The sequence below is a fragment of the Poecilia reticulata genome, chromosome 12 (assembly GCF_904066995.2).
Source record: "Poecilia reticulata chromosome 12, P_reticulata-male-v2, whole genome shotgun sequence".
NCBI lineage: Eukaryota > Metazoa > Chordata > Actinopteri > Cyprinodontiformes > Poeciliidae > Poecilia > Poecilia reticulata.
The window spans coordinates 618,617-635,082 of NC_088841.1; the positions used below are offsets into that span (position 1 = coordinate 618,617).

Genomic DNA, 16,466 nt, shown 5'->3' on the forward strand with positions numbered 1-16,466 from the left:
TCACCTGGTTAAAGGATGAAATATGAGAAGCTTAACCTACTGATGTATGGTGCCATGCCAGGGTCCAGAGTAGTGATCATGGACTCTACTGAGTGTTTGGTTTTATTTAGGACGTTTTTTACCACGGGATTACCTGCTACTCCCTAAAGAGGCACACAGGGAACACACGGACAAGTTGACCATAGTTAGCATTTAGCTTCAATACTGTAACTTCACATCATTTTTCTTTTGTCTTTTACTGAATTACAGAGTGCTTGACCAAAACATGTCAAATGGCCAAACAATAAATTGATTTATCTCACAGCACCTTACTTCACACAGTATTTATAAATTCTGTGTGAGACCATTATATTATGGTTATTGCTTATTAAGTGTTGCCTTGATTCTGTCATGCATGTTCAAGAAATCCTTTAATTTAAAACCAGGCCCGGTGGCATGGGCGGGACACCCACAGAGTCAGCTGTTCACCCAAACCCCACCCCTCCATGACTGGAAGCATTTTTTTTCTTTCTACCAGAGTGGGCAACTTTTTATCATTCCTATTGATTTGATACAGTAGGGGCTCCCGCACTTCCCGTACATGACCCCCTCTGTTCCTCTTTTTTCAGCCGCTACAGCTGTGTAATCCATTGTTAACATGTCAGAACGTATTTTTCTGAGCTAGCTTTAAACGCAACATGAGTGTCAAGATGCTCACACCAGTTTTACACCAGTGCAGCAGCAATGCAGAATGCTGCTGCTATGCAGAGACAAGTTTGCATAGCTCCCCCCAGCTAACCGAGTGAGCTGATTAATGCTGTTGGATGCAGGTAATGTCAGCTAAATGCCACATTAAGCTTATTAACAAGAACAGGCTACTAATTTTGTGTTCAAAAGTGGGTAGTGCTGGTTACACATACTTGAGTAATGCTTTGGCAAAACAGGTACTTATAACAGTAGATGGTAACACTTTATTTGAAGGGGTGTGAATAAGACTGACATGACACTGTCATAAACAAGACATAACACCTGTCATGAACATGAATAAGTCTTCATGAATATTTGACTGTTGTCATAAAGTGTCATTCGATAAATCATGACACCTTTAATACAAAGTTGACATTATTCAAAATGTCTTTGTTATGACAACTTCACATTAACCTTCCATATTGATTTTCATATTGAAATCTTCCATATTGTGGGGCCAACCTAACAATTTTTAACAGCCAGATCTCCTGTTTAAAAAGAAGCTGAAGTTTGTCACCTAATACATATGAGGTATGTGTCTTATTAACTTTATATTTTCTTTGAGAAAATAACATTGACTATGTTCTTTCTTTGTAATGTTAGCTATGAGCAATTCAAGCCAATCCTACCTTGTTGTAAGTTAATGTTAGCTAAAGTTATTAAACTCCATTACTGTAACGTTAGCCCTTAATATTAAAACTTATTTTAAAGACATGCAAATAGGTTTTTCCCCCTCCAATTTTAATCTAGCAAATTAAAAGCTAATGTTAGTCAAAGTTATCCTTTATGTGCATTATCTAGCAACTTGACTGATGTGACGCAGTGCTTTTGTTCTTTGCTTTGGCAACTTTAGCCACACAAAGACCCATGTTAGCCTAAGGACACATGGTGGGGGAGGGGGGGACAAAGTTGACTAATTAAGACATGCTACGAGTGTGGAGGATGATAATGAGGACCAGCCACCAGAGAAAGAAGTCCGTTTGACCAAAGAGAAAGAAGCAGATGAAATATTCCCCAAGAAAATTAGGTAAGTCATTTTTGTGTTACTATTATCTCCAGGCGAAGTGAGGTGGGAAGGCCAGGTAAGTGCGGAAGGGGGAGCAGGAATCAACATTCACCAGCTGAGTTAAGTTACGTTTTAGACAACTAAAAACTGGTGTTAAATCTATTAATTTAAACTTCTTGCAAACATCAATAAGCCAGAGTATCTGGTTGGAAATAATTTTGAATGCTCATTAAGTGAAAAGATAGACTCATGTGCCTAAAACTATACATTAAATGATGCAATCTGAATAACAACAGTGGCAGTCTGTCTGAACTTCTGCCAAACAAATATTTGATCTGAATAATTTTGTTTAGCTTTAGTTATTATGCTACGTGTGTTAAGAAATAATTGTATTGCACTTCATAACAACCAGTCATGTTAACTAGACATTTGTCTGCCAGTCTACCATTCTGACAGTGTGCAGAAAGGGGCATTTTTGGAATGGTATTTAAATAAATGCTGAATTATATTGTTTTTTGCACAGTGGCACAGTTGGTAGAGCTGTTGCCTTGCAGCAAGAAGGTTCTGGGTTCGATTCCCGGCCTGGGGTCTTTCTGCATGGAGTTTGCATGTTCTCCCTGTGCATGCGTGGGTTTTCTCCGGGTACTCCGGTTTCCTCCCACAGTCCAAAAAACATGACTGTTAGGTTAATTGGCCTCACCAAATTGCCCCTAGGTGTGAGTGTGTGTGTGCATGGTTGTGTGTCCTGTGTGTCTCTGTGTTGCCCTGTGACAGACTGGCGACCTGTCCAGGGTGAACCCCGCCTCTTGCCCGAAACGATAGCTGGAGATAGGCACCAGCAACCCTCCCGACCCCACTAAGGGACAAGGGTGCAAGAAAATGGATGGATGGATATATTGTTTTTTGTTTTTGTTCTTTTTTTTAAAGTGACTACAATGAATTGAGTCATCACCGACTATGAGAATGTCCAGAAGAGATTCACTAAGTTTGAATTCATGAAAAAGTTTTCACCATGATTAACTATTGCAAGAACAGTTGTAATTTCTGAGCATTCCTGGACACCTTCAAAGAGCTGCTGCCAGAAAATGAAGACAAGAAGATCTCCTGTTGTCAGAGCATTACAGGAAGGCTATAATGAAGGAGATGGCTGACATAACAAAGCAAAAAATGTTACTGTTGAAAGAACCTATTTTCTTCAGTTAAAGAATAAGTAATTCTGTTTTAGTTTTTCAATCAGTATTTCAGAGTAACAACATACTGACCAGACGTTAAACCCTCTGTTTGAAGAACAAGTTATCTTTTGTTTTGTTCCAATGTACAAAGGGTTTGTTCTACAGCTATGATGGTAGTTATAAGTAGCCCAGTGTGTTTCACTTCACTTAAGGAAAGACTCAATATCAGTGACTCTGTTAGCATAGCATTTGACACTAATTACATCTTTATAATTGTTGATACTAGTTTCACTTTACTTGAAGAGTTAATATTAATGACACTATAATCACACTTAATGACATCTTCATAACTATTGCTACTTGTTTCACTTTACTTGAGGTAAAAGTTATTAATGACACTGTAATGACACTTAATGGATTCATAACTGTTGCTATTTATTTCACTTTAATTGAGGTAAACGTTAATATTAATGACACTGTAATAACACTTAATGACATCTTCATAACTGCTACTTGTTTCACTTGAGATAAGATATATTAATGACACTAATAACACTTAATGACATTCATAACTGGTGCTACTTGTTCCACTTGATGTAAAAGAAATTATTGACTCTTATTAAATCATTTGAAAGTGTAATAACGCTAAATGAAATCTTTATTGTTGGTCCTACTTGTTTCGTTTTATTTCAGGTAGTGGGAATATTAATTGCTGTTTTGTTCAAACTTTTGATAGTGTAATAATTAAATCATTATGACTACTATTATGACATGACATGATTCTTGGTTAATGTCGAGTTGTCATAACGAAGACATTTTTGTCTAGGTTAATGTCAAGTTGTCATTAAAAGTGTCATGATTTACCAAATGACACTTTATGACAACAGTCAAATATTCATGAAGACTTATTCATGACAGTTATGTTTATGACAGTCATGTCAGTCTTATTCACACCCCTTCAAATAAAGTGTTACCGAGTAGATTTATTGCACTGTACTTATTTTTTCTTTTGAGTAATATTTCTACTCTTGAGTAGATTGATTTTGCACTTTAAGAAATAGATTGGAAACATCAGATTCTTAGATTTCTGCAACATCTGAGCTAATGTTTAAGCAAATCTGAGCATAATTACTCAACATTTTATGTCATTGTTTATATCCTTATTGTTTGTTTTTGCAATAATAAACATGGTTATTTTATTTGAAAGGTTACATAAAGGTTTGTTCATGCAGTTATATAAAACAAAGTTATGTAAAAGCTTGTTTACTCTGCCCATTCTACCTCCTCTAGAGCCGGCTTTTTAAAACATCTGGGTGGACTGCCTTAGAGAAGCAGCTCCTTTTCTGAGCTGCAGTCTCCAAGCTTTGGAGCTTCCACCTTATAGAGCACCACTCCCCCACTGAGCTCTGGCAGACTGCCGAGCAGCAATTAACAAACAGCTGGCAGAACTGCGCGTCTGCTTAGCTCATTATAGAAGCTACTACTCGGTGCAACACTGGTAGAAATGTTAAAGAATTAATAGAAGAGCAATGTTGTGATGACTTCCTGGAGACAGAGTTTCAGAAAGAGTAGGAGTTTTTGGCAGGGCTTTCTGTTGAACAGCTTTCTTGGACAATCTTTTACTGCTCAAATAACTTGTCAACGTGTATGTTTTATTTTGTGACAAAGTTGATACTAGTAATGTTTCTATTGGTTCTTTCAGGTCAAATTGTAAGGGATAAGATTTTAATTTGTTTTCACATTCTCAAAAACTTAATTTAAAGCCACGTGTGATTGCGGAGCTGTTACCTTTAAAAAACCCCAGATCCCTGTTGGGGAAGTGGTGTCTTCAGACACTCTGGGGTCCTCTTCCTCCTCTGGGAAAGTAATTGAAGATCCAGTATTTAGTCCTCCTGTGACTGCTGAATGCTTATATATGGTGTCAGACACAACACCTAGACAAATAAAACAGCAGACATTCAATTAAGAAAGACAATTAGAAAAAGTTAAAATCTACCTATGTAAGAGATTTACTTTTAATCAGCTTTTATTTAACTGCATAAAAACCCATCAAGTTCAAGACTACAAGTACAAGTGACCAAGAGGCGGCAGTATAGATAGTGGACAAGCCAAAGGAACCATAATAATAATAATAAAAAAAATAGAAATGGTGCAAAAAAGTGCAGTCGTCATTACAAGAGCAATCTAAAATTTACAAAGAAGTTAAGATTTAAAACATAGGCACTGATGTTAGGGTTTCCATTGTTGGTGGAAAGCACTGAATGAAGTTCTGACAGTTTCAGTTCAGATTGTAAGGCTTTTTAAGTAGAGAGGGCAGAGAAATGGAAAGTTTTCATTTTTTCACTATATTCACACGAGGAATATAGAAATACAACTGTCAGAGCATCGTGCATTAAGGCTTTCGGTTCTCTGAAAGAAATTGCATAAATAAGAACTAGGCCAATGAGAGCCTTGTGCAACAGAATAATCCATTACGTATATCACCTTTAATTTAAGGAATGCATTTCATTTACATTTGCATCTCAATAGGTAGAATATTGTGAAAAAGTAACATTTTTATAAAGTTAAACTCAAATTACTGTATATAGTCATCACAGAGTGGCTTACAGATAAAAAAAACCCTTAAAATTTAGTGTCATGGCTAAATTTTGAGTTTAGCTATGACATTTTAATGCATCACAAAAAAGGAACATCAGAGTAGTTTCAGAGGTTCTTGACACACTAAAAATAAAAAATCCTAACCCCCCCAGGGCTCTGACTTGGCTCTTTATCATCTGCATCCTTTCCCTTGGCAATATATTCTGTAAATTGTATGTTTATCTTCACCGTTATGCTGATGACACCCAGCTCTAAATCACCACTAAGCCTTTGTCTGCTCTTCCACCCACCTCCCTCATTGATTGTATCTCTGAAATAAAACCTGGTTCACTCTAAACTCAGCACCAAAGCTGAAATTCTCATCATTGGTACCAAATTCACCCCATCTGATAGTGATAGTTTTTCTTTCACTCTTAATAATTTTACCTCCTCCTTCCCCCCGGGTTAATAATCTAGGTGTCATCCTCGACTTCAAATTCTACAATAACATCACCAGGTTTCAATACATAATATTAACTGCCTCAATCCTCTTTCTCCATTTACCTGTTGTCCCATCTGCCCATTTCACTGCTATGGGTCCATTCAGCTGCACTGCCCCTCGTCTCTGGAATTCATAACCATCCCAACTTATAAATATTGGTTCACTCCATTTCAAATTACAACTGAAAACATTTGCTTAAACTGCTTTTTCTTTTTGAGCCCTTTTACTCTATTAAATTAAATGTTTTTTGTATGGTGTTTTTGAGTGTCCAAAAAAAGGCATCTGTAAGTAAATTGCATCACAATTTATTTGTATTATTATTATTATAAAAGTAACAGTTAAAATTAGCTAAAAAGTGAAAGGTAGCTAAAATAATGATTATCAGTAGCATTTAACAATCAAGACTACTCTGAAAGAGAAAAAGTGCAAATGATTCATTGGGATGTGTGTTTTTAGACTTAATACAGTAAAACTTTTGTAAACTGTAAACATTGTCAGCTTCTTCAGCTTATCGATTTTCACAAGTTTAACATTTATTGTGCAAAATTTGCAGCAAAGTTGCTTATATTTTAGCTCATCAGAACAGGAAATAATATCTCCGGCTTTGTTAAGCCGGAGCTATTAAATTTACCTCTAACCACCTTAGTGCCACCGTGTGGTTCATGTTCACACAGGCATGTGAGGGGGGGAGGCGGTGATTCTCTGAATTCGGTACATTCTGGGGTCTCGGGTAGATATATTTCTGTGGTATAAAAATACACCACAAAAAATTGTTTCTGAACATTGCATCTATTGAAGGACTCTTTGAACCTCCAAGAAAATATGTTTCCCCGCTTTATGCATGAAATCCCAAACATTATTACGAATTTCTTTACTTATGCTGCTTTAAATTCAACCCCATAATGGGACAATTTGATTCCTCTACGAGTATAACTCTTAAAATAATTTAACTAATTCTTATGAACAAAACTGGAGGGATGATTAAATAATACTATTTTATAAATAATTCATGTATTTTTTTCATATTTCTTTTAGTTACATTAAAATATACCTAAAAATGTATATATTAGTAGAAATAACTTGCAGTTACTGGCTATTTTTATTGTGAATGCTATAAGCATTTTCACACTATTGAGTTCCACTTTTCTGGTTGCTCCGTAAATTTCGCCACGCTTCTTCTCCTGCATACTTTGTGCTATTTTCACCGTTCAACTTTTATACTATTCAGCTTGCTCTCCTAATGCCAGCTATATCACTTGGTATTCATAACCTTAATACTTATTATATTAAGCTTTTTATGAATTTTTCACCCCCATATTTCTGTTGAGAGATATATGGGCAACAGCTACATCCTGTGGCAGAATTGAGAATTACAAAATAAAATGTCCGTTCTGTTTCACAGTTCAAACGCTTTTGCCATTTTCACCAAAAGCATTCAGCATTCAGCACTGACACTTGCATTTTAAACAGGGACCTGTTCAAGATGGCGCCAGTGTACTCGGCACGCCGTCCAACTCGCTCTCTTTAGAGTAAAGATAAAGATCTTTACTCTTTTTGCTCTGTTCGTACATTTATGCTGCTATGGTTCCAGTGCCTTAAATTTTTATGACCGTCAGACGCTTCTGGACATTAAAACATTGATAGATCTACAATTTGGATGTGGTCTGGGTCCGAGAAACCGAGGCTTCTAGTTTTTCTCAAACATCCCCAATGAGCTGCTGTGCTGTCCACATCTTATTCCGGAAAGGCGTCCCCATCAAAGATGTGGTAAACGTGGAGGACTGGCGATGAAGATTAAAATCTATTTGGCATTTCTACGCTGTCAAGGCGTCTCTCCTCGACACTGGACGAAAAGTTGGATTTTTGACCCTGTATTCTGACGCGAATGCAGCTAGTCAGCGACAGATAGACAGTTGGCGGGGCAGCGCAGTTTTGCCGGCCGCAGTCGAACGCGGAATCCTACAAGGGGGGGAGGAGGGGTGGAAAGGTATGGGGGAAGTGCGCGGGTGTTAACAGCTAACAACTCTACTTAACGTGAATAGCAACAGGAGACCCACGTGAATTGTCAGTCATTGGATGAAAAAACAATGACATCACAATTCATTACTGACACGTGATTGGTTGGTAGATATCTCCCTATTGGACACACTAGACCTTTATAATTACAGGCCTGGTTAAGCCCCTCCCCTAATAAATTATAAAAAATAACCCAGAAATAAAAATACACCAAGCACAAGGCATAAGTTTATATTTTTAATTTTTGTTGAAAAAGAAATATGTACATACATGCATATAACACACATCTACAAATAAAGAAACCACACATATATAAAATAAAACATCTACAAGAAACCACACATATATATAAAAAACACATCTACAAATAAAGAAACCACACATAAAATAACATAAATAAAAAAAAAACTTCAGTTTAAAAAAAAAAATAGATTACAGCACAAAATGCTTGTCTACTTCTGGGCCATGTGGTGGTGGCTTTCTTTCTGAGCATGATCCAACATACAAACGCTCATTCTGTGGAGTCTGTGAAAATAAATGTAAAATTAAAAAAACATTGTAGCAAATATATCGCTTTCTCAAAAATACGTAAGTAAATAAGTTAAAATTATTCTCAACCAGCCATTGTACAGTCGGCAATCAACGCAGTGATTATACATACCGGCTTCATGACTTCGTCCTCACATCCGTCCTCCATTTTGTAGGTCTTTACTGCATTACACACTCTGCCTTGCTGTACTGTGTTACAACAAAATAAATAAAATAATGGGAAGATCAGTTTTCCTTACAAATATGCGAGTGTTCACTATTCACTGAATGTGAAATCATAACTTACTGAATTTCTTTTCGTCCTGGTGGACTCCGTAAGAGCTCCTCAGCACCGTGGTCTGAGGTCTGGCTGGTAGGTTTGGTCATTTTTCAGGTCTGAAAAAATCAAAGAAGATGCGAGTATTTTTAAGAGTTCAGAACATCACATGTAATAGAGATCGCAATACAAAATCTTACCCTACACTTGTTTCGGCATTAAGAAAACGACAAACCGCTTTCTGTAAGAAACAAACAAAGCAACTGGCCTCGCTCCACGTGTTAATTATTAAAGCTTTCTTACCGTGAGTTCGGTCTTGTTGGACTGCCGCGGTGTCATCTGTTGTTTTCCGCCGGAACACTGCTTAATATCAAAACGATACTGAAAAGGTAACTCCGTGAAATAGGACCACTTCACACAACGCACGGGTATTTTCTTTCATGTTGGGTGTAGCAGTTAGCACTCGTTACCACCAGTGCACATCTTCCTCTGGAGTTTAATGGCGGCTGCTTGACCCGACTATGAAAGTGCATTACTGCCACCAACTGGACTGGAGTGTTAAATGAAAGTTGACCGAAAAAAAATTCATTCTAAGTTATTTTTTTCAAAAGTTACGTGACAGTATATTTTATTTTTATTATAATTGCTAAAATGTTTTTAGCAATTTATGTTTATTTACTCAATTCTACTTTGAGCTGTCTCCTTTTTAGTTTATACAGAATATGCTTAATAATCCGTGAGTCATATTTAATGCTTAACTAACAAAACTTTAAAAAAGGATACAAATGTTTATACTCTATCATAAACTTTCAACCATTTTGTTCTTCAATTTAAACTTGAGAGCTAAGCAACTGAATACTGAAAAATCTGTAGTTTGTCAAGTCCTGTATTGTGATGTGGAATGACCACTACCACTCATATATAGAATGACTCTGGGTCCTTAAAGCAATTAGTGAACATTAACATTAGTTTGAATATTATTCACAAAAATACTTTATGTACAATCTACCTCTGGAACATGGTTTTTATTATTATTTTTAAGTTGTGCAATTCCTCCCATCACAAGATAAATCTTCAGATAGGAGGAATGTCAAAGATCACGTTTCACAAAAGTCTGTTGTATGTAATCATGCATATTCTTCTTTTATATCAATTCAACCAAAACTAAATTTTTTCAGTGCTCCTAACACACATGTAATATATATTTTAATGGATAAAATAGATTGTTTTCTCCAAACATACTTCTTTATGGTGAACAGAAATTAAAAGGGATTAGCTACAAAATGAATAAGAGTCAAAAGGCGGTGCTCAACAGTTGATTTGCATTTGCATGGCACTCAGCAACTTAATTTAAATACGAAAACCTCTGCTAGGCACAAGGGGACGGGGGTGATAGGGGAACACGGACACAGCGTTTTTGACCATTTTTGGCAGTGTTCGACTCTGACTAAAACCTCTTGCCGAAAGCCCTCAATCTCCATGCGCACGGCAGAACAAGGTGTCAATAGCTGACGAAAATCCCATTTTTCGTCCTGTGCGACTTGGATGGTGTCCTCATTCCTGGATGTAAGAGGCCGCTGGATCTGTCACATTTCTCTGGGTTTGTGCGCCTCTCGGATGGATGTGGAGGAGTTTTTCTATCACCGACAATGGCGGGATCAAAAGAGGAATGGTGGATTGTGGAAATCTCAAGCGGTTGAACGATGTCTCCTCCACAACTTGTGCTGCTGGGCCATCCACCGTCTCCTTGGCCTTTCTTAATGCTAGGTCATTAGCTAACAAGACCTTCATGCTACACAATCTGTTTACTTCTTGGGATTTGGATTTTTTTATTCATCACAGAAACTTGGCTACTAGAAGGTCAGTTATTCCCGTTTTCTGAACTTCCACCTCAGAACTGTGTTTTATAAACTCTCCCCAGTTGACTGGAAAAGGTGGAGGTCAATTTTTAAATCCAGTTTTCACTGTCAATCATCTATAAAATATTTTTTTCAATTTTGAACTCCAAGCTTTTGAATTGAAATTAACTGAATCAATTCTGTGTGTGGTGATCTATCGTCCGCCAAAGTTCAACAAGGACTTTATTCATGAATTCTCTGAATTTATGGCATGGATTACCCTAGAGCATGATCATATTTTAATTATAGGTGACTTTAATATACAAATATGCTGCCCAGATAAACCTCTGGAGAAGGAATTTTTGGACTTGATTGATTCGTTTGATTTTACACAGTCTGTGGTTGGACCAACACACATAAAGGGACATACATGGTGTTATCACACGGGCTTTGTTTGGATGTCATTGAAGTCCTTCAGACTTGTATTTCTAATAATTTCCCTGTTTTATTCTCTATTAATATTTCATCTTCTGTGGTTACAAATAATGCTAAACCTTTACTTTGTACCTTTACCCTAAAAACCTTAACCCGACCCTTTACTATTAACTATTCAACTGAATGCAGTCCTAGCTCATACTACATTCCCTACTGATAGCAATCTTGATATTGAAGCTCTTATTATAAATTTGAACAATGCATGCCCCCATATGACTGGATACCATACCATAGCTCCCCTGAAAACAATATCAACTACAAGAAAAAGTTTTAGAGCCACGGCTTAATGAAATCACTCGTGCACTCAGACGGGAATGTGGGCGCGCTGAGAGGAGGTGGAAAAAAGATAAATTGCAGGTTTTGTTTGAAATTTTGAAAGATAGTTTATTTAATTATCTGAATGCTGTCAAGCTAGCAAAATCGAAATATTTTATAGCTTCAAATAAACATAGGCCTCAAGTCCTTTTTAATGTCCTGGATAGGATTGTCAATCCCTCGATTGTATCTAGCCTTTTAGGCTCTGTTGAACGTTGTGAGGCTTTTTCTAAGTTTTTTATAGAAAAGATTGTAGCTCTTAGAGGCTCGAATAAGCTGATAGATTTAAACTCCCATGGAATGCCACAATGTATAGCTATTCTGGAGCATTTTGAGCCAGTTTCTGTAGATGAACAGACTTTGGTTATTAAGCATCTGCGGCCTTCAAATAAACCATTGGACTGTCTTCCTACTCGTCTGATAAGACATTTTTCTTATTTTGGCAGCTGCATTCTTAAGGTGATAAATACCTCATTGCAGTCAGGTTGTGTCCCATCTACTCTTAAACATGCTGAGGTTAAACCCCTTCTTAAAAAACCCAATCTAGACTCCAGTGAACTAGCAAATTTTAGGCCCATTTCAAAACTCCCTTTTTTATCTAAGATTCTTGAAAAATTTGTTTTTATTCAGCTTGAAATGTTTCTAAAAGATAATATAATTGAGAAGTTTCAGTCTGGGTTTAAAACTGCTCATAGCACTGAATCTGCCTTGCTCCGAGTGTATAATGATCTCCTCTTTAACAGTTGATTCAGGCAACGTTGCAGTTTTGTTACTTCTAGATTTGAGCTCTGCATTTGACACTGTAGATCATCAGATTCTCTTACATAGATTAAAACACTGTGTCGGCCCGAGGGGCTCAGTATTCGAATGGTTTAAATCTTACTTAGAAAACTGAACTTTCTCTGTTCATCTTGACCAATCCTGTTCTGGGCCAAACCTTTAAAGTACGGTGTTCCCCAAGGTTCAATTTTAGGGCCCATTTTGTTCATCTTGTATTTACTGCATCTTGGCCAGATTTTCCAAAAATTTTATATTTCCTTTCATTGCTTTGCAGATGATGTCCAGACTTATTTGCCCCTTAAAATGCAAAATGGTACAAAATAATCTCTTCAGCTGTTGCTAAACTGTTTAGCTGAAGTTAAATCCTAGATGGAAAAAAAAAAAACTTTCTTCACCTCAATGAAAGCAAAACTCAAGTTATATTATTTGGTCAAAAACTTCAGACTACAAATCCAGATCAGATTCTTGATTCTTTAGCTCGGTTTTGTCAGACCTCTGCTAGGAATCTTGGTTTTACTTTTGACAGTTTTTTAAAGCTAGATACATTGTTAAATCAAGCTTCTACCACCTTTGGCTTTTAGCAAAGGTTAAATCTGACTTCTGTCTTAAGGACTTTGAAGGATTTATCCATGCCTTCATTACAACTTGTTTGGATTACTGCAACTCATTGTATAGAGGGATGGATAAATCACAGATTCAGCGACTTCAAATGATCCAGAATGCAGCAGCACGGCTTCTTACAGGAGCCAGAAAGCATGACCATATAAGTTCTACTCTGGCATCTTTACACTGGCTGCCTGTCTTTTACCGAATAGATTTTAAGATTCTTTAGTTAACTTATAAAGTTTTAAATGGGTTAGCCCCCCCTTATCTTCGGGACCTTTTAAATTTCCGGTCTGTGTCCAGAACCCTACGATCAAATAATTAGTTATTACTTACAGTTCCTCGGACTTGACTTAATAGGAAAGGAGATGGAGCTTTTCCTATTGCTGCTCCTGTTTTATGGAATAACTTACCTTTCCAGATTAAATCTGCCCACAGCCTGGATCATTTTAAATCGCTTCTTAAAACTCATTTTTACTCTTTGGCATTTAATTGATGCATTGTTTTATACTCTGTTCTATCATTTGTGTTGTCATTCTTGTACAGCACTTTGGTGCAGTTTTATACCCGTTTTAAAGTGCTATATAAATACATTTGACTGACATGTTCCTAGGAAATGCACCCTTTCTAGTTTGTTTGATATTCATTGAAAAATTTACATTGGTCAGTGGGGACATGCTCATTTGGCTGACCTCTACGATTCAACAACTCATAAAAATTTTCAAAACAATTTTTAAAATATATTTGCATGTTATATTACCGAGACACATGGATATTTCCATTTATTGATTTTCTCCAAAAATGTGGTTAGCGTTATATGAAAATCTTTGAGATAAACCCGTGAAACACAAAATGCATCGAATTCAGAGAATGACCCAGAAAGTTGACCCCGAAGTCGAGACCTACTTTGGCTCTGGAGGAAATATCTCTCCTGTTTTCAGACCATGGTCAGAAGCAGGAACGGTTAACATTTGTGATCACGAAGGGACCTCTTTGCCTTTAGGATGAGTGATGAGCACGGAGTAATAGAGATAATAGCAAACCCATTTGTTGATGCTGAATGTCAAGATTTTGTACACAGCACGCCGGCCTCATTTAATCTGGTTTTATTTTCTGCCGTGCAATGTACTCCTTTCCATAACCTGAATGGAACTATAAGCTATAAGCAAACCTTTGCACAGCCCCAGCCCCGATTAAAAACAAATAAGATCCATTTCTTGTTGCAACAGCCCTTATCCAATGGTGATGAGGATGGAGATCCTAGAGAGGGTCCCCACTTTACTTCTGGACGAATACAACGGTACCACACCATGGAAAGAATTTCTGCACAGGTTTGAGAGCTGCGCCGAAGCAAATTACTGGTCCGAAAAGACAATGACAGTACAGCTGAAATTCTGCCTGGTTGGCGCAACAGGGGCCATAGTCCACAGAAATCCTCGCTCTTCCAAGTGGGACTACTGCTACCTAGTGGATAAACTGGAAACTGCATACGGTCCATCTTCTGATCATGCCGCTGCTGTTGCAGTAGAACTGAGGCAACTGGTACATAAACATGGAGAGACCCTGCATGCATTCAGAGATGTTATTTATGGGAAAGTGGTGGTGGCTTATGGTGACAAAGCAGAAGTTGAACAGGACTCTTATTACTGTCGAAGTTTTCACAAACGGTCTGGGTGTTCAGAAACTATTGGAGCAACGACCGGTGTTCTGTTTATCAGTGCTACCCATAAATACGTCCGACCTTGTGGTAATGCGCATGCGCACATCAATGCTACGACACATACTGCTTACTCAGCAGATTTCTTAAATACATCCCACCTGTTACGGTAAGTTTATTTAATTTATTTTACACCTGGCATTAAGCTGCTCTATTACGTAATGTTTTTAGTTTACATGACAGCAGCTTGTAAATGTATTTATAAATGGCTTTAGTTTGCCGTCTGCAATGTCGTTACTGTAAACAAGTTATTGTTTGACGGTTAATCAGGACAAAATACGTTTTGTGGCCATTTTGTCCCTATACTTTAAAATATTTTAGTTTAATAACACTATTATTAAGCTTTGCTAAATAGATGTTGGTGTAATACATGAATCATATTCTATCATTTCAGGTGCACAGTGACCTGCGCAGTTTGGTGGACACATTGTGACTGCACTGTATTTAATAAAGTCTGTCATACAACATATTAATGCGCGTGATGGGACTGAAGTGGAAGCTTAGGAGTTATTAGCTTAGCTTTGGAACAATTTATATACATGACGAAACCACAAGATCACTTCCTTTATCTGAATATCCTACCTATTAAAAATGAAAAGCTATAGATGTATGCACTAATCCTTTTATTAGAATATCCTACCTGTTAAAAATATTTTAAATACAGTGGCGTTTGTAAGAATAAAACAATGTCTGACAGGGGAAACAGGTTTTTATTGGAATTAAATTAACGACAAATACAAATCACAGCAACTCTTTTGCGCATTAATACGTTGTATGACAGACTTTATTAAATGCAGTGCAGCCACAATGTGTCCTCCGAACTGCGCAGGTCACTGTGCACCTGAAATGAAAGGATATGATTCATGTACGTACACTAATATTACATCGCTATTGCACAGCTTCAATCTCACATGGTATCGCTACCAACATTTATTTAGCAAGGTGTAGTTATAGTGTTATTAAACTAAAATATTTTAAAGTATAGGGACAAAAAAAGCCCACAAAACGTATTTTGTCCCGATTAACTGCCAAATAACTTGTTTGCAGTAATGACATTGCAGACGGCAAACTAAAGCCATTTATAAATATATCTACAAGGTGCCTGTCATGTAAACTAAAACCATGAAGTAATACAGCAGCTTAAAAAACCAGGTATAAAATAAATAAAACTTAATCTGCGATGAAATAAAGCACATGAAACAAAACTTCCACAGGTAGGGCGTATTTTTAAGAAATCTTATTGAGTAAGCCGTATGTGATGTAGCATCGATGTGCGCATGCGCATTACCACAAGGTAGGACGAATGTAAGGGTAGCACTTGGTAGTCAGAACACCAGCCACACACTCCTGTGCATACTCATGAAACCACCAAAAGGGCTGCAGCTTATGTCACCAGTGCCATGCAGCCAGGAGCCCGCAGCATGATTGAACCTCTGGGCCCGTATCAAAGGGCCCAGAGGTGCTGTGGTCAGAGCCAATGACAAACATGAAAGCGTTATCAAAACTACACCTGTAACCAGCTTTCACCCAATCGGTTCGACGCACACACACGCCCACATGCACCTACACACACGCACACACAAAATCAGCCTTTAATAACTGCAAAAATTCTACAAAAGGTGGAGTCCACTGCCATAACCGTCAAGGTTATGGCAGCGGTAGGTGGAAGTCTGGAGGTAACCACATGCAAATCACATTTCTCCGTGGAGCGCGGAGAAATGTGCTGCTATTGCACTGCTTTAATTCTGTCCATCCTGACGTGAGACCTCAGCTGCATTCATCAATCGTTGAGACTTTACTGGTGATGGGGCCTGTAGATGTGCCAGTGCTGGGTGAGGCCCAGATACCAGCCAAGAGACGTAATCCCTCCAGCGTGTCCTTTTCTGGCTCAAGACCATGGCCTCAGATTTGGAG

The 16,466-nt window shown here is 37.6% G+C and overlaps 2 protein-coding genes and 1 long non-coding RNA gene across 5 annotated transcripts in view; 1 reads left to right on the forward strand and 2 right to left on the reverse strand.

Moving 5' to 3' along the window:
- The window catches only part of LOC103473513 (multiple epidermal growth factor-like domains protein 10), a 232,232-nt gene that overhangs the window by 161,949 nt on the left and 53,817 nt on the right, over window positions 1–16,466 (forward strand). The window lies entirely within an intron of this gene.
- Window positions 1–16,466, reverse strand: part of prrc1 (proline-rich coiled-coil 1) — a 52,382-nt gene that overhangs the window by 8,157 nt on the left and 27,759 nt on the right. Inside the window, exons 4-5 of the mRNA XM_008423811.3 lie at window positions 4,693–4,838; window positions 41–143 (exon numbers count right to left, since the gene is read on the reverse strand). Of these exons, the coding sequence (XP_008422033.1) occupies window positions 41–143; window positions 4,693–4,838 (249 nt within the window). The remainder of the gene's footprint in view (window positions 1–40; window positions 144–4,692; window positions 4,839–16,466) is intronic.
- Window positions 8,224–14,935, reverse strand: LOC145554293 (uncharacterized). The gene is made up of 3 exons (XR_014090315.1): window positions 8,835–14,935; window positions 8,661–8,737; window positions 8,224–8,524 (listed from the first exon to the last, which is right to left on the reverse strand). It is a non-coding gene; the product is annotated as an uncharacterized LOC145554293 (long non-coding RNA).